The following is a 20,123-nucleotide window of genomic DNA, read 5'->3' as shown; positions in this document are numbered from 1 at the left end:
CTGAACTCTATCCGGGATTCTGCACTAAACCGTGTAAAAAGCCGTTCACTGCCTTCTCTCATATCTACCTATTGTTAAACCTTTTTTTTTTTTGTAACTTTTCATGTATGCTAAACTAGACGAAACTTAAGATAGCGTTCTAAGATGGTAATGATGAGTATAATAGTAGTAAAGAGAGATAGTATAAATAAATGCAAGGCATGCGCGCTTTCATTAAAAAAAGGAGGGCACATAAAAAGAAAATTATTACATTCTTCCTCCTTAATCTTGTAATAAGAAATGGGAAAACCAAAAAATGGAATTCAAAAATCCCATTTTAGAATATAGAGGTGATCCTGTGAAATTAGATAAACAACATATTGAGATGCACATAATGGAACATAACGGGGCAACGGTGTGGTTTTTGATTACAGAGTTTGATAATTTAGTACTCTTTCATAGTAGAAATGAAATTGATAAAAAGAGATTCTTATAATTGATTATAAAAGATATGGCTAACAGAACAATAAAACAAGAACTATTGTTTGGGAGTCTTTTTCTATTATTAGATGGATTATTGTTGCAGAGTAAAGAGAAAAAAGCCTAATCATACAAGAGTTATGTATGTAAACTAGCTCTCACTAAAGGATATAGTTATGGTGGTGATTGCGGGGGGGGGGGGGAAATGTTATCCTGAGGTCTGTCAGAACAGGAACTAAGAAATATTCCTGTTCATTCCATCTAAATCATCCACTTCCTGGAAAAGACCTTTTTTTTTTTTTTTTACAGCAACAGAAACTATTGTTTATCATTGGGAGGAAGGATAAATGGTCTTTAGTTATACAAGTAAAAGGATAACCACTAAACAGGATCAACCAGGACGGGGAGGAACCTCCTACATATTGGCCAATAATTGAATAATGTGGAAGACGTCCATTTCTGGAAACTAGGTAGCCTTGAAATGTCCAGAGATATTGTCAAGGAGCTGTACTCAGGATCCCAATATAGGCAAGAGACACGCCTAAATCTGGCCATTATTTTTTTTAAGTTTTTTTTTTTAAGTTACGTCATTAAGTTTTTTGAAAAAAAAATTTTCATCCCACTGATAATGGTATTCGTCACTGCGTCACAACAGTGACGTAATAATTAAATCAAAATAATAAACTGGAAAGAACGATTTAAAAAAAAGAAAAGTAATTGCCTATTTTTTCAGGCGGGGCTTAACGTCCAACTACCCAATTAGGTGTCGTGGACGGAGGCGACTAGCAAACATACTTTACTATAAATTTCTCATATTAAACCAATTAATAAAATCCAAGGCTTAGACAACGGGAATCGAACCCACCAAACCAACAATACATCTTAGCATTGCGGGTCTACGTCTCTTAACTGCACGGCTACCGTGAAGCCTAACTGGAAACAATGATAATAATAATAAAACAAAATCATGAGAAGTGCTTGAACAAAGTGTGATCAAACATCGACTATTCATATCATCAAAAGTCGGTTAAATGTTAAAATGAAAAGAATTCGAAGGATGCCGTATTTATTGTTCGACTAGGTGATCGCATGGCCATCGTAGGCTCAGACTACGAGAAAGATTTGTAGAGAGCGAGAGAGTAGTAAGGGACGAGTTGTGGATACAGGGACTATGATGAAGGGAAATGACAGAAACTTTACGACATAACTAGTCCCACAGAACCCTCAAAAATTGAATAAGAACTGGAAGAGTCTATACCAAGTTTTTAGTCCTTACACTCTGAGCCGCTTAAGATTTTCAATAGTCCGATCGAACTTCTTTAAGAGGAAACAGCTACGATCGAAAAACCAGAACCTGGTCCTTTTCACAATAAACAATCCGTTATAAGTTTGGGGCTAAAAAGATTCTTTCTAAACAAGAGTGTAGCGGAACCACTTGAACGAAACTTAATAAAGAATGCAAGTGTTTAGTGATCGTCTTTTTCTTTGCATGAAGGGCAACGGAGGCTGTTTAAGTCCAATCTTAGTTCTTCTTGAGGTTTTGCTATCCAGTTTTATTGATTCTGAATACGTCCATGTCAGCACAGTTTAATCCAAAGATACGAGCATGGAAAGGCTTCAAAATTTACGTAATATTTTATTAGATTGAAAAATAACATGTTAAGTTCGAAAAGAACATCATTCAATGCTATCGTTTCTAGAAAAACATTTAAAAAAAAAACAACAAAAATCTAAAATGTTTCCGCTTAAACGATTTCGCTGTAACTTTGACGATCAGCTGTACTCTTGATGATCTATTGATGATCTATCTTTATCATTTAAGTAGCAGATCAGTGAATTTAAAAAAATAAAATGTGACACAGCAGAGAGGAAAGCTTAAAAACAATTTTACTGGGAAAATAATATAAATAAAATTACAAGGATGAACATTTTGCGCAAGAATGAAGTCCTAACTACGAATTTCCTCTTTTACGTCATACCATCACTGAATGTACGTTTTAATAGACAATCTTAATTGAATCTTCTTAACTAAACGGAAGGTTTGACCCAAAAATCACAACTAAGACCATAAAAATAAATTAGGGCAAAAAATTAACACCGACACACACACACTGTATTGCTCTAATAATTAAAACTAACTCTTGCATATTATTATTATTGCAATAAAAATCTTTTACTGTTTTCAGTTGTGATCATAAATAACCTACATATTCACAGGTGAGAATGCAACTACATTGTTGGATGTTGTTAATCCGAATTATTGTTACAGACTATTCTAGCTGCAGCGGAAATGATATAACAACTGGGGCTATGCTAGGAGTTTTTCCTAATGGGTGAGAGAGGGAGGCACATATATTATATATCTTTGCTCTAATTTACATTGTTCTTGTTTTAATTTATTGCAAGCGCCACGATAGCCGAGCGGTTAAGAGACTAGACCCGCAATGCTTAGATGTATTGTTGGTTTAGTGGGTTCGATTCTTGGTCTTGGATATTATTTAATCGTTAATATGAGAAATTTATAGTTAAGTATGTTTGCTAGTTGCCTCCGTCCACGACACCTAATTTGGTAGTTGGACGTAAAACCTGCCCGAAAAATAGGCTTTACTTTCTTTTACTTATAATTTAGGTAGTATGTTTAAGCATTAAAGTCACTTGAGAAATGAGAGAGCATTTTCTTTTAAACTGCATTTAAGGAATATATAGAATACTATCAATTATATTACTTCAAAAGCGGATTAAATGTATTTTGCAGAAATTTTGAGTTTAAAGGAAATACTAAAAACCCGTAAATGACTGAGCGGATTTGAGATATTTCTCACAACTCCGACAATTTTCTCTGAACTGATTACATTACCCAAAAGAGTTATCTAGATAATTTTCCAAAGAAAATTTGTTTTGATGCAGTTCTTTTTTTCTTTTTTTTTTGGTAAGTATCATTTAAGAGGAATGGACAGTTTTTTTACATGTTTAAATCTGCTGTTAACGAGAAAATTTAACATTAAGAGAAAGTCAATGTGTTTCTCTTCTCGTAATTTTGTTTCATAAGAGAAACAGTTCAATTACAAACAGTAAGCTGTAAGCTTCTAGTCAGAATCAAAGCTGTCCACCCGAATTAAATCAAATCTTCTTTGAAGTCTACTGCACTAACCACACACCACATCCTTCTCCACTGAATTTCACAAAATAATTAGGTAATTTCGCAGTTTATCTAAAAATAAGATTTACTTTCTTTTTTTCTGTTTCTCAAGTTTAAAAATGAAATAATATCTAGATTAGTGAAAAATTATTTTACAGTTATACTGATCTATTACTGGGCATATCCACAGTTCTCATAGAAATTATATATTTAAACAATGTATATAGTATATACAAAAGAAATGTATACACACACATATATATATATACTTGGCCGTACAGTAAATATGTATACCGTAAAATACAGCTTCTCCCATGACTGGAAGGCATTGCCTTCCGGCCGTATGTATGTATAGCTGGTGACCCCGACTGGGGCGCCCTACTATCTTCGTAATTCTTGAATGAAAGCAGACAAATTCCCAGGATGTTAATTAACTTTATATATATATATATATATATATATACATAGTAGATTTCATTCTCAAGATTGTTTGAATGAAAATAGTTTGACCAGATCTTTATTTTTTAATTCTTCTAGGAGAAAAAAAAAAAGAAGTTAAGATTTATAATTTTAACAAATTACATATAATTAAGGAGACGCCTCTAAGCCAGGATACAGGTTACGTCCTTGTATTGAATTATATCCGTCAAGATCGCGGGAAGTTCATCTAAATAGTTTGAAGTCGATTTTCATTTTATAAATTAATAGAAGCAGTAAAGTTATTTGAATTACGATCATTTTAAATATTTATTTATTTAAGGCGCTCGCGAACTTTTTTCAGTGCACTGCCGAGCTTTGAATAGTGTTATCTCGTTACAAAAACAACCCTGTCCACCTCCGGGAAGGTGAGCTGTAAGAAGCTCCTAGAAGGGGAAAAAAACAAAAAAAAAATCTAATGGCCAGCAGCCTGGATTTGAACCCATGATCTCCGCGATGGAAATCAGAATACCCAAACTCTCTTTTATTAACAAGTTATTGTGCATTTACGCTACTCTCTTTTATTAACAAGTTATTGTGCATTTACGCTACTCTCTTTTATTAACAAGTTATTGTGCATTTACGCTACTCTCTTTTATTAACAAGTTATTGTGCATTTACGCTACTCTCTTTTATTAACAAGTTATTGTGCATATACGCTACTCTCTTTTATTAACAAGTTATTGTGCATTTACGCTACTCTCTTTTATTAACAAGTTATTGTGCATTTACGCTACTCTCTTTTATTAACAAGTTATTGTGCATTTAAGCTAGATATTTGCATATTTATAGAAATAAAAACTGCCAAACAGTTCTTTCGTTCTTCTGGAACATTACGGGTATTATTTTAAATAAGAAAAGCTAAAAATATTATTAATAATAACAATAATAATAAAAAGAATATACCGCTCAAACTCAAAAACGAGCGGATATTTTCGATTAAAGGTCAAAGATAAGAAAGGTTATTCCACAATCTTTTTGACCTTAAAACATTTATTGCTTTTTTTTTTTTCTTTTTTATTGGTAAATTTCATATCAAATCTTTATTTTTTATTTGATTATTATTGTTATTACACACGAGGGTGATAAGGAGCGCCACAATCGTAAACAAATTCCGGTGGGCACACTCACACGACTTTCTCTTACTCTAAAAAAGCTCTAGCTCACCAAAATTCTCTCACCAATAATATTTATATTTAATTCTTAGTCAAGATTAGTAAGGTTGTAAAACATTTAACACTGAAACTTTGCAGGAAATAGAGAATGGATTGCTACTTTTTCGTTTTTATTTTTTTTTTTTTAAAGATTTCCTGGACAATAGCACCTAGCAACTTCCGGAAACTTCGTACATACATACACTTATATATTGTACGGTGGTGTATTGGTTTTTCATTTAAATTTCATATTATTATTACTACAGAGCCACAGTTTTTCACCGAACTGTTTTCATTGCAGTTTTATTTTTGGCATATTGTGGCACAGATTAATAAATATGGCCCGGACAAAATTAATCCAGGTTTTTTTAATCAAACCGATAAAACATTATTGAAAAATGCGACGATAGTTTTTGAGAAGATATACTGACGAAACTTTTTGCCAACTAGTTTTCTTCCATTTCATTACGATGCCAACATCGTATTGTGCACCTTTTTCAATGTTTGATGTGTAGAGCTTTTACTTAATTTGCCTTATATACATCGAACCATGAGTAAACAAAATGGAGAATCAAACTGAACCTTCAAAACTTCCAGCATACCGCGTTTACTCGCCGGTGAAGCCTCTGTTTTCTTCGACAACTTGATACATTCCAGACCCTGGAGCAAACACCTACCTCAAGAACACCTTAAAAGCCGTGACGACAATACGTGCCAAACTTCTAAACCGAAACTATTTGTACGAAGAGATTAAAACTACTGACCGAACTAATAAGACTGATCTAGCCAGTTAAGCGTGTTCGACGTGTATACACGTCAAACCAAATCTCTATTACGATGCGTTCGACGTGTATCACTCGTTGTGAAAAATATAAAATTGCCATTAACTATAAAAACTCGGCCATTTTAGTAAAATACAATAAGAATATTATTTGGTGGGATGTTTCCTTTATCTTACCAATAGAACTGCGGTAGGAGTCAGCCAAATGATAAGTGGTTGGTACATGTTTGGGTCTCCGCATTAGAGATTGGGGAATTACTCACACAAATAGAAGCTCTCAACCCTTGTGCAATGGCCGTTTTTACCTTTTAGATAGAGGTTCAGACCTCTCAGTACGAGCATGATTTCATTTTGCACAGAATTCAAAGCTCTCTTTTCTTCCTTGTAAAAAAAGCTCTTGCGTCTCTAATTAACTAGAGCAATGCATAACGTGAAGCGGTGCAAGATTTTTGAATGAGCACAGTATACTCTGCAATCTGTAAGCCCCCAGAGATTGCAGAAGTCGCCTTGCAAGTGCCTATTATGACTTTTGGGTTGTTTTGCCCTCCTGCGTTCGACGTGTATATGCACGTCATTGTCTGATTTTAATTACGCACACTGTGGGGGGGGTTTATTAAAAACTAAATTCTGGCTAAACTGGTAATTTTAAAAACTGGCTAGACTGGTGCAATCAAACCTAGGTAGACCAACTGGGCTGGAACTTTTTGGGGCTTAACCAAAGAAGACATACTTACGAACAAAAAGGAAGTACGACAAATTGTCTACACTAGCAACAACTATATACACCAATTTCGACATTTCTTTCGTAAAGCAGCTAGCCAAGGAAAACTGCCGGAAATACCATACCTCACTTCACAAGCTCACTGCCCTAATCCTTTAATACAGTCTTCGGCTCTCCTACCACACCAGACAATCCGAGAACTCCTTCAGGACTGACCAACAAAAATGGATATCACGTCGAGAGGCAACCAATTGAGTAGTTTCACGTCTTACAGATTCTACTGTTCACTTATTTACGTCCTGTGCACCTAACTATCCAGATTCTACATTTCTAAATATAATCGAAAATAGAACAAAAACTTTACTAGACTTAATGCTACCCAATTCAACATAGTTTGGAGCTTTAAAAAGTTGAAATTCAATCTAAATTTAAACCAAAATTCCAATCTATAAAGCTCATCTATAAAGTTACATTACGTGATTTTTCTTTATTATTAACTAAATCTATTTATTGATACACACAAATAAATCATCAAAATGATCGATTATTACATAAATCAATAAAAAAAAAAATTTTGAGGCTTACCCAATGCATGCCGGGAGAGTTGAGAGGGTGCAGCTCATATACCCCCATGGGGCTCGTAGTGGCTCAGTTGGTGAATCAACCGAAACGGACCCACTCTTCTGCATACATGATTCTTAACTTGATGCTGTAGAAGAAACAAAAAATAAATAAGTTACATAATTAAAAAATTAAAAAGCTTTGTTCTTTTTTTTTCAAGATTAATTTTAATAGATTTAATTGAGAAACGGTCTTATGGGTTCAATTAATTAAAATCGTAAAATTGATGAAGGTTAATTTTTAATGAAATGAATCAATCGATCTTAAAAACGGTTATTTCCGGTAGAAATTTGATTTCTAAAATTTACCAAGGTCCTCAATATTTCCTCTTATCGGTTTACAATCTAAATATACCACCTCTGATAATGGATAAATATCCGAAATCGGTCAGGTTTACAAATAAACATGCGACAAGATAAAAATAACTATGTTATCCCAGCACTGCCAACCTAACCATATTTTCAAATTTTATTTAATCTTAAAAAACTACTAAATTCGAATTTTGTTATATTTATATATATATATTTTTTTTATTGCTTATATTTCTACTTTTATGTTAAACCATAAAATGATATTAGCTACCACTAAAAGATGCCGCCTCCATTACACATTACACAATAAAATAAAACAAGTAATAAAAATGCATTAGAAATAAAAATGTTCAATGTACGTACTACTAAAAGCGAACAGCTGATCTAATAAAAAGTTTTGGGCAAGGCCTTCTGTAATTTTATTTTTTTTAATTGAATGGGCAGTAGAACCATCTTGATAATTATATACTATAAAATACAGTGGGGTCATAATAATGTTAATGAATTAGTATTTTTGCTCTGTTTTTTTTTTTTTTTTATCATTGTTACCAATTTAAATGCATATAATATGATAAAGATGTACGATAATTACCAATTTGTATCCAATAATCGATATAGTTAACTTTGAAATTAATGTATATTGGTTCTAAATTTATTAAAAAAATATTATATCTTATTATAATGTCCGTTTTCATTTGTGCAGTTGCTACCGACTATGTTATGGAAAATTTTATGTCTTTTCAAGAATGCGTCATTCTTATTTATTTTCTTTTATTTTTTTTCAGAACTATTGTGACATGTTTAGAAATTCAATTAATGATGATTTTCTTAACAGAGTCCAAGGCGCCACGCCACGGTAGCCGAGCGGTTAAGAGACTAGACCCGCAATGCTAAGATGTATTGTTGGTTTAGTGAGTTCAATTCCTCGGTGTCTAGGCCATGGATTTTATTTAATGGTTATTAAAAGAAATTTACAGTAAAATATGATTGCTAGTCGCCTTCGTCCACGACACCTAATTTGGTAGTTGGACGTAAAGCCGGCCTGAAAAAAAAAGCAATTACTTTACTTTACTAACAGAGTTCAAACTAAGGATATAAGCACTGTTGAGATGGCTGGAAAAAGATTAATGGAATGTAGTGAGCAAAGTTAGACTCCGAAATAAATCCGTACGACCATACGGTAACCGGAGGACATGCTTTAAGGATTTTTATGGTATTTGGCTTATCAAAAAACAGTTTGTGCAGACTATGAACCAACCGAGCATAGATTGAACGGATGTTTTGGTTGGCTTAAAGCTCATTGAAAAGAAGGTTTGTTGCTCACAGCGTTTGCAATTTTCAAACTAATCTTGGCTTGTGATGAAATACTAAACGGCTACTAGTGTCAAAAATAAATTTTAGAAAATCAATTGAAACCATGAATTAGGTATTGTCCAAGACATAATCCAAAAATATACTGGAAATTGTGCCGGTCGACAACAGTCGGCTTTTGTCCGCTCTTATTACATGACCATGCTCGTTAACATATTACACAGATAACCGTTCAAAAATTGACTTACTTTAGAGTCCATGTTTGAATTTCAAGAGTAGCTAAATGTTCCAGCAGCAATAGGAAATTGCCTAGTTTTCCAGGCGAACTCTACGCCTAACTACCAATTAGGTGTCTTGGACGGAGGCGACTATCAAACGTACTTTACGGTAAATTTCTCATATTAACCATTAAATAAAATCCAAGGCCTAGACACCGGGAATCGAACCCACTAAACCAACAATACATCTTAGCATTGCGGGTCTAGTCTCTTAACCGCCGAACGCACTTTACTGTATTTCTCATATTAACCAATAAATAAAATCCAAGGCTTAGACACCGGCAATCAAACCCACTAAACCAACAATACATCTTAGCATTGCGGGGTCTAGTCTCTTAACCGCTCGGCTAACCGTGGCGCCTTAAATAAGATTTAAAAATCGCTAAAATAAAAACTATTCATAAATATTTTCCAAAATTTTGACGATATTCAAACAACGCAGCGTCTGACGGATTAAAAAATAAAATTGCTGATAAGAAAAAAAAAAATCTTGTCAATTTTCTTTAGCTTAAGATATTTTACAGAATGACAACAAAAATGTTTTCTCAGTTGATTCGTTAAATTCCTAGTTTGCAGTTTTATTATTATTGTTATTATCATTAATTATCAATAGAAATGATAATTATAGTGTCATTTATCAACAAATATTGTTTTATCATAATGTCTTGAACCATAACAATTTGATTAAATTAATTGGCGCCAATATTAATCTGGCTTTTTTTTTCATGAGAGAGCAGCTGATTAAAATGAATTATAAAAATTATCTTAAAACGTTTCTTAAATTCCAAATATAACGATTATATTCTAAAATTTGGAATTTTCTTTCTCCGCTGCTTATTTATAATAATTTAATAGTTTCGCTTCACTTAGATTAGAGTTAAACCCTGGTTAGATGATTACAATATTGTACAAGATGCTGTCCCCTGATAATGCAACTAAAAGTGTTGTACCACGATAGTTTCTTTCGGCAAGGTGCTCGGGTTTTCTAAAATTAAGGCAATATATTCAATCCTGTACAATTTGTATCGTTATCACCAGTCCTCTAAAATTGAAAATGACACGATTCGTCTCATAAGCTGACAATTTAGCACTACACCCAACCTCCTCATAACCGGATGGATTACAAAATACGATCATCGATTCACTGAACAACTTTTCAGAAGGAGTTTTTTTAAAAAATTGCCACAAATGGAAACTGCGCTTGTGTAATGAATGACGAAACTTACGAGCATTTGATGGAATTGTTTTTCAATTGTTTTTAATCTACGGGATCCCCCAAAGATGTTCGTTCATATCATCCCAGTAGTAAGTATCGTAAAAACGGGCACTCCTTCCTTTTCTTTCGTCATAGAAACATTTTCGGAAGCCGGCAGTGCACTGAAAAAGGGTTTCAGGACTCAAGATATGTTATAAATACGCCATCAATTTAATAAATAAAAAAACGAAGCATAATTTCGACCGTACAAACAGCTTCCCGTATAATCCGGAAGCAATTCCGCAATTTGGATTACAATAGTGAAACGAAAACTATGACGTTAAATTCTTTTGCATTTTTTGTTTTTTTTTGAAAAAATAAGATAAATTAAAGACCCGCATCGAAAAAGAAGACTGAAATGGATGTAATTCGTTGGACTTTATTATTTTTAGTTACTACACCAAAGTTTAGATCGCGTGGAACATCTGCAACTTTTTTTTGCAAGCATTATTACGAGCATTTATTGTGAAGTACCAATTAAATTAGCGATAAGTTTAAGCTGATTAAAAGGCAATAATTATTATACTATAAGTAGCTGTTTAAAAATATGAAACAAAATTAAAAATTTATGAAGTTCATAAAAAGAGAAAAAATAATATTTGTTTACAGCCCAGATAAGGCAAATTTTATTTTATAAAATAAAACAATTAATTCTGATTCTAACATTTTTAACGTGGTTCTCATTACAAAAAAGAATTACACAAGCCGATTTATTGGTAACCTTAGAATTACTTTGGTAGTGCCCCCCCAAAAAAACGAAACATTATTAAAATACTCAATTGTTTTAGTTAGAAATAAACAGTTTAAAAAAACTTAAGTTGATTACCTGTACAAACGCACAAATCTACAATACTTTAAAAAGTTGTTTTATGTAATATCAAGGTGGACTTAATGTGAGCTACTAGTCTTTGTAAGTTCGCATGACTTATCTAGGTAATGCTACTTTTTTTTCTTTTTTTTTTTTTGCGCTGAATGCGTCTAGAGTCTTTTACCAGTATTCTGCCAGTATCACGAGTAGTGAATATTGCTCGCTTAACTCGGCGTACACGTCTGAACCCCAAACTCCATCTGAGTCCATTGCTTTCTGACTGAGTTAATCATACTTCTTTTTTTAAAATTGTCTTTGTAAATATATTAGGTAGTCGAAAGGGTTTAAAAGACGCCATCATTGTCTAAAGGACAATGGTAGACAAAACATACGGCTGACTTGTGGGTTATCAGATCGTACTTCGGTTTAACTAGAGTCGATGGAATGAAAAGATGGTATGGACTAGCAAAAAGTTTTTGTATCAAGAAAAAACAAATATAGATGAAAGTGACTGAAAAAGTTAGAAAACAAAAATTTCTCTTAGTTCTTTCTACCTAGGTAGAAATTACAATTTAAGTCTGAAGATACCAGAAGAATGGGTGGACTTGTTAGGAGCTGGTGAATTTAATCATTGCATTTATACTGGAGATGAAAAAGCAATAACAGCACTAAACTTCTTGCATAGTTCTTAAAAGTAAATTTTAGCCGGCTGACAAATTTTTTAAAATATAACTGGTCCCCCCCTACCAGTTTACTCGTATTTCGCACACTCGATAACAAGTAGCCTTCACAAAGAACTGTCAGCCACACGGACAGCGTTTTCTCGGGCCCTGATATTCATACAGCTGGCGATATTCTGGGTAGAATAAAAGAAAAGAAAAAGCAGAATCGACTTCTAAGAATTCAGCAATACATAGAACTTGAAAAGCTGCAATATGCAGAGTATGTGATGCAACAGAATGCATTTCATACAATGATTACAGTAGGTCTTCAGTGTTTAAGAGGTTATAAAGGTATTTACTCTAAGAATCTTTAGATGAAGAAAGAGTTTGGTCTAAAATAGGATCACCGTAGAAGGCGGTAGATGAATTAAACGCCTAATCTTTGCATTTTTTAAAATGGCAACAGATTAAGGGCATACTCTCTTCACGACGTCATACTACTCGTCATTTCAATTCTTTTAGAACGGGTTAAAGCCCAGGTAAGGCTTAGAGACCTGCAGAAGCTGCCCAAAGCCATCAGAGTATTATAAGGACGCCAGAATACCGCTCGGGACACTCAATCGCATTCAGGACATTGCATTCACTCGCTGAGGATTCATTCTTACACTCTCTTCACGTTTCAATTCTTTTAGAAGGGTTAAAGCTCCAGGTAGGGCTCAGAGAACAGTAGAAGCTGTCTAAAGCCATCAGAGTATATAAGGACGCCACCGCTCGGGACACTCAATCGCATTCAGGGCATTGCATTCATTCGCTGAGGATTCATTCTTACATTCTCTACACGACGTCTCTCTACTCGTCATTCTGTTTAGGCCAATTCTTTTAGAAGGGTTAAAGCCCCAGGTAGGGCTCAGAGAACAGTAGAAGCTGCCCAAAGCCATCAGAGTATATAAGGACGCCAGAATACCGCTCGGGACACTCAATCGCAATCAGGGCATTGCATTCACTCACTGAGGATTCATTCTTACACTCTCTTCACGACGTCACTCTTCTCGTCATTCAGTTTAGGTCAATTCTTTTAGAAGAGTTAAAGCTCCAGGTAGGGCTCAGAGAACCGTAGAAGTTGCCCAAAGCCATCAGAGGATAGAAGGACGCCAGAATACCGCTCGGGACACTCAATCGCATTCAGGGCATTGCATTCACTCACTGAGGATTCATACTACACGATGTCACTCTACTCGTCATTCAGTTTAGACCAATTCTTTTAGAAATAGTTTATACCTTGTTTACCCCCAGTTAGTTGTAGCAATTCACGCTCGTTTCTAAGTTAGTGTTAATGCTAGCCATTCTACTCTTAGTCTGTGATATTATCTTTTATCCTATTTCAGCCCTTCAGCCTCCCTAGTCAAATCCCAATATTCCGCTCGTGCCTATAAATTAATAGCTACTTCAATCACCTATTCGTGGCCACTACTTATCAACATTAATCTCATCTACAGCTAACAACAAATATACAAGCTCAAACGTTACTGCTATCCAGAACTTTTTAAAAAACAATTTACGCGCGCCCAATTCTGGAAAATCTTATTCAGTATAAAATATATTTTTCTAAATTTCCAAAGTTTGAAACTTAACGGAAGTCGTAAAAATGTTTATTCCTTAAGTTAATAAGCAAATTATTAGTAATTATCCAATGAATTGTAAATGTGTAAATTGCTTGTAAAAACCAATATGTTGCCCACATAGTTTATTAATTGCGAACTTATGAACTTAGACAACAAATAAGGGCATTTAAAAGAAAAATAATTATAATAAAAATAGATCTAACAAGAATTACCATTTATATCGTATGGTATAACTGAAACGCTAATTTGCAAACTAGCAAAAATTTTGCATACAAAATTATATGCACCTTTTTCTTTTTTTTGCAACAATAGTGACAAATTACATACGGGCAGTTTCTTTAGATCAGTCTTATCCATTAATGTCTTATCCATTAACACACTCAAGTTGGTGGATATTATTGAAAAGAAAAAGAAAGAAGTTAATAACTTGTTAACACATTTGCATTTTATTAAAATGCAATAATAGTTAAATGTACACGCCATAAGGTTTTTACACAATTCTGAAAACTGTAATTGTAGTCTTAATGTGCAATTGTAAACAAGTTATGCGGGATCTATTATTTAATGGCAACAAAAATGGTAAACATAAATTCTTTTACACACTTCCTTTGACGGCATGTATCAATCAGAGTTTTGCCTTTTATCCAATTTTGGTTGAAGATAATAAAATTTCATGAGACAATCTTGTGAGAAAAGTCCCGTCTTTATAAATAACCGCTTTACAAAATAAAAAACAAAATTGAATTACACCCTTTTTGGATGTTTTTAATATTATTATCCAAAGATCCATAGCAAAAATTTAACATAGACTTCCGGTAGAAGAAAAAAAAAAATTCAACAAATAAATAAATTATGTTCATCCTAAAATGTACTGACAAGATTTTTCTCCCCAGATTTTGAGGAAAATATATGGAAATAAAATAAATTCTATTAACGTTTTGCATTTTCATAACATTCTGTGAAAATTTGTTGCCTTTTTAAGGTGAATTATAAGTTTTCATTAATTTCTAGTAAAGTAAAGTAATCGCCTATTTTTTCAGGCGGGATTTTACGTCCAACTACCAATTAGGTGTCGTGGACGGAGGCGACTAGCAAACATACTTTACTGTAAATTTCTCATATTAACCATTAAATAAGATCCAAGACCTAGACACCGGGGAATCGAACCCACTAAACCAACAATACATCTTAGCATTGCGGGTCTAGTCTCTTAACCGCCTAACATACTTTACTGTAAATTTCTCATATTAACCATTAAATAAGATCCAAGACCTAGACACCGGGGAATCGAACCCACTAAACCAACAATACATCTTAGCATTGCGGGTCTAGTCTCTTAACCGCCTAACATACTTTACTGTAAATTTCTCATATTAACCATTAAATAAAATCCAAGACCTAGACACCGGGGAATCGAACCCACTAAACCAACAATACCATCTTAGCATTGCGGGTCTAGTCTCTTAACCGCCTAACATACTTTACTGTAAATTTCTCATATAACCCATTAAATAAAATCCAAGACCTAGACACCGGGGAATCGAACCCACTAAACCAACAATACATCTTAGCATTGCGGGTCTAGTCTCTTAACCGCCTAACATACTTTACTGTAAATTTCTCATATTAACCATTAAATAAAATCCAAGACCTAGACACCGGGGAATCGAACCCACTAAACCAACAATACATCTTAGCATTGCGGGTCTAGTCTCTTAACCGCCTAACATACTTTACTGTAAATTTCTCATATTAACCATTAAATAAAATCCAAGACCTAGACACCGGGGAATCGAACCCACTAAACCAACAATACCATCTTAGCATTGCGGGTCTAGTCTCTTAACCGCCTAACATACTTTACTGTAAATTTCTCATATTAACCATTAAATAAAATCCAAGACCTAGACACCAGGGAATCGAACCCACTAAACCAACAATACCATCTTAGCATTGCGGGTCTAGTCTCTTAACCGCCTAACATACTTTACTGTAAATTTCTCATATTAACCATTAAATAAAATCCAAGACCTAGACACCGGGGAATCGAACCCACTAAACCAACAATACCATCTTAGCATTGCGGGTCTAGTCTCTTAACCGCCTAACATACTTTACTGTAAATTTCTCATATTAACCATTAAATAAAATCCAAGACCTAGACACCGGGGAATCGAACCCACTAAACCAACAATACCATCTTAGCATTGCGGGTCTAGTCTCTTAACCGCCTAACATACTTTACTGTAAATTTCTCATATTAACCATTAAATAAAATCCAAGACCTAGACACCGGGGAATCGAACCCACTAAACCAACAATACCATCTTAGCATTGCGGGTCTAGTCTCTTAACCGCCTAACATACTTTACTGTAAATTTCTCATATTAACCATTAAATAAAATCCAAGACCTAGACACCGGGGAATCGAACCCACTAAACCAACAATACATCTTAGCATTGCGGGTCTAGTCTCTTAACCGCCTAACATACTTTACTGTAAATTTCTCATATTAACCATTAAATAAAATCCAAGACCTAGACACCGGGGAATCGAACCCACTAAACCAACAATACCATCTTAGCATTGCGGGTCTAGTCTCTTAACCGCCTAACATACTTTACTGTAAAATTCTCATATTAACCATTTAATAAAATCCAAGACCTAGACACCGGGGAATCGAACCCACTAAACCAACAATACATCTTAGCATTGCGGGTCTAGTCTCTTAACCGCCTAACATACTTTACTGTAAATTTCTCATATTAACCATTAAATAAAATCCAAGACCTAGACACCGGGGAATCGAACCCACTAAACCAACAATACATCTTAGCATTGCAGGTCTAGTCTCTTAACCGCCTAACATACTTTACTGTAAATTTCTCATATTAACCACTTAATTAAATCCAAGACCTAGACACCGGGGAATCGAACCCACTAAACCAACAATACATCTCAACATTGCGGGTCTAGTCTCTTAACCGCCAAACATACTTTACTGTAAATTTCTCATATTAACCATTAAATAAAATCCAAGACCTAGACACCGGGGAATCGAACCCACTAAACCAACAATACCATCTTAGCATTGCGGGTCTAGTCTCTTAACCGCTCGGCTACCGTGGCGCCTACATTAATTTCTATTGAGCTTTGAAAAAAAAAATAATAATAATAATGTGCAAATTTAACCAGATGTGCCAAAATTTTATTCAGCTACTAAGAGGAAATAAAAATGAAAATCAATTAACTCGCATCTTTCAACAAAATTTTGTGATCCATTTCCTATTTCAGATGATTTATTCCTGTAACCACTTAAATTCTATTATGGTTTTAGATTTTTTTTTTCGACCATTGTTGATTCGATGATTTTTGGGGGAAAATTTCGAGGTGCGGTCATAAATTCGAAAACAAATGTTCTCCCTTTATACCAACGTTTCGGTAATTTTCATTTCGTTAATCAACAGTTATGGTGGATGATATAGCTCAAAATACAAACTACGCAAACTTGTTTACAATTACCCTGAAGAAGGTAGTAAAATTACCGAAACGTTTGGTATAAAGGAAACAAAATTTTTGGTGTTTATTTATGAGACCGTACCTAGATATTTTCCAAAAATCATTAAATTGGCCTCATTTTAGAGGAATCTAAATCGTTTTCACTCAATTTTTTTTTTAAGGAGAATTTAACCGGTTTTGCTAAATCTTATACAATGTACCGAAAAACATTCGACAAAATAAGTAAAAAGGAAATCTCATTTTCTTGAGAATTCGAGAGAAATTTCTGTTATGTTTTCAGTTAGAATTATAATTCTTCTCTATCAATTTTATTGGTCACATAAATAATAACGTACAATATTTAAGGACGTTTTAAATTCTTTGTTTTTTAGTTTCTACTGGATTTAAAAAAAAAAAACAGAACACTACTTAAGAAATCGGCTTATAATTTAGAAGAATAGACAATCTTATTTTAGATTAAAACAAAAATTTCACAATAGCTAGAAATAATTCGCATAAGTATATTATTTAACTATAATAAAAACATGTTAAAAATGTCTATATTTATTGCAATTTTTACTTTTAATTTTATATTCTATTCAAATTCAAAATAACAAACAATGAACGATGAATTAAAGTCCTCCAAAAAATCACTATAATTTTGACGTGATGCAGCAGGTAGATTCACGAATTAAGTTTATTTAAAAACGAATCCTTATCAGTACCAACAAAATTGAAACAATACTTTACGAAGTTCAACTATACTTTTTTTTAAAAAACAAGTAAAAATCATATAAAAAATTAAATATAACAATACTTACAAAGTTCCAGTTCTGAAGAATGCAATAACTTTTAGTGGCCACACACTCACGGAAGTTGATATAAAAAAATTTATTGTCTAAAAAGGAAATACACTCATTTGATTTTATTAGTTGTCTTTAAAAAAAACTGAAAAAAATGAAAAACTAAAAAACCGCACGCGCGTTACTATCACAAGATACACAAAAATGATTGGTAAGAAGCACAACTAAAAAAATCTATTGTAAAACAAAAAAAAAACTAAAAAAATTAAAAAATAAAAAAGAACACGCACGCGTAGAATATCTTTTTAGATTTTTCCTTTTTTAAATTTTTATTTTCAGTTTATAAAAAGTTTTATAATTAATTGAAAACTTAAAAGACAATTTAAAAACAGCAACAATAAACTAAAATAAATAAACTAAAAACGAAAAAAAAAAAAATAAAAAAAAACCTTCCTTCATAGAATCATTCAACAGTCCATACTAAACGTATCGCCGTTCAAAGTAACAATGCTGGCCACATAAAAACACGGTTGGTGAAGCAGCGCTCGCCGTGGCACTGTTTCGAACTAACTGTACTAGGGCGTGGTTTTTTCTAAAAACTATATGCTAACTGGTGGGGGGAATTCATAGATGGTTGGTGATTGGTTGTTTTTACTACTAAGTGGTGGGGGGCGATCGACCCAAGAGGATCTGTTGTAGGTGTGGTTTGCGTGTGACTATAGGGAGTTGTAGAAAAAGGAAAAAAAAGAGGAAAAGAGATAGTATGAGTAAGAAGGGACCCAAAAAGAAGGGAGGCTTAAGTGTTTGATTGTGTTGAAGAGAGAGAGAATGACTGAGAGGAATAATAATAAAATAAAAAATAGCCAGAAGTAGTGGGGATACGTTCCCCGCCAGTTTTCACAGATTGATTACCCCGCCTCTTTGGCTGGGTGTTTTGTTCGCGCCCCTGTATATGACTCCTGTTCGTCTCAGTTCAGATGATGTGTGCCTTTTTTTGTTCTTGGTGTGCCCATCTGGAATACAGGCATCCTTCTTCCAAAGAGTCCTCGCCCCCCACCACCACACACAGTTCATCTTTGCATGGACTCACCTCTCCTTATTCACGCAGCAAGATCCACAAGAGTCTGATGGCATACTTATTCCCAGGGCGACAAAATCATAATAATAAAAATAAAAAAACTTCAGCCTACAATCAAAAACAATCATTCCCAAAGGATTGTTTTATTTTGAAATAACGTCGATTGACACATAAATCTTCCTCCCATTTTTTAAAAAAAAGACATTTCATTGACTCATTATTTTTCATTTCCTGTTTTTTTTATTAATTTTACCACCAAAAAAAGGACCAGCTCTTCTAATTGTGAATAAAATTACCATGGCGCAATCAGGATAGCATTTAAAGCAAGAAAATAATTTAAAAAACCAATATTGTGCAAAAATTGACAATAATATATAATTTTTATGCGGTTAGCGTACTGGACTCCCACGCGGAGATCCCCGGGTTCGTATCCAGCTGGCTAACCCCTTAGATTTTCTCTTCCTTGGAGCTTCTTACAGCTCCACTGTCCAGTGATGCGACAGTGTTACCTGTAACGAGAGAACACTGTCCGGAGGCCGGCAGTGCACTGAAAAAAGCTCCGGGCGCCAATAACCTTAGATGTTGACGCGCCTTAAATGATAAAAAATATATATATAATTCTAGGGTTGGTGTGTCTTCTGTCTTGTCTGTTCATAGACTCTCAGAAGACACACCAACCCTGAAATGTAAAAGTATTACTTTTTAAACTAGCCCTGAAGATGACCTAGTCCCTAGGTTCGAAAGCTCGGCAAAATAAATTTTACTCGACTGAAATGGCAATTACTTTTTTCATCCTATATAATTCTAATTTGTTTATAACGAAAATTACCTTAGAAGTTAACTATATTGTTTATGTACACAGGATGAACCAGTAAGTAATGTCCTGTATGTAGTACATCTGAAGTGGACTTCAAATACGTATTGGCCAACTTCATATTTTCCACTGTTCTTGAGTGACGTCGCTTAAATTTTTTTTCTAAAATCATTACCTTTTTGTTGCAATAAAAATGTTATTACTCAGAAAGTTTTAGACCGAATTCTATTCTGATGACACGGTTAGAAAGACAGATAAATTTTCTAAAAATTGACACCATTTTTAAAAATAAATTATTCTCAAACAGCCTCAATCTTCCTCCTGGATACT

The 20,123-nt window shown here is 33.8% G+C and overlaps 1 protein-coding gene across 3 annotated transcripts in view; it reads right to left on the bottom strand.

Moving 5' to 3' along the window:
* The window catches only part of LOC141450064 (uncharacterized), a 208,720-nt gene extending 189,459 nt beyond the window's left edge, over positions 1 to 19,261 (bottom strand). For 2 of the 3 annotated variants that reach the window (XM_074120098.1, XM_074120100.1), the window contains exons 1-2: positions 17,920 to 19,260; positions 7,317 to 7,440 (exon numbers count right to left, since the gene is read on the bottom strand). In XM_074120098.1, coding sequence (XP_073976199.1) covers positions 7,317 to 7,364 — 48 coding nt within the window. In that variant the 5' untranslated portion in view covers positions 7,365 to 7,440; positions 17,920 to 19,260. Of the gene's footprint in view, positions 1 to 7,316; positions 7,441 to 17,919 lie in introns of all 3 variants that reach the window. The other variant, XM_074120099.1, reaches the window with a different exon arrangement.
* Between the last annotated feature and the right edge of the window lie 862 nt (positions 19,262 to 20,123).

Source organism: Rhodnius prolixus, unplaced genomic scaffold (genome assembly GCF_049639745.1).
Source record: "Rhodnius prolixus isolate KJV_2025 unplaced genomic scaffold, Rpr scaffold_2, whole genome shotgun sequence".
NCBI lineage: Eukaryota > Metazoa > Arthropoda > Insecta > Hemiptera > Reduviidae > Rhodnius > Rhodnius prolixus.
This window is presented reverse-complemented; position numbering and strand designations above follow the sequence as displayed.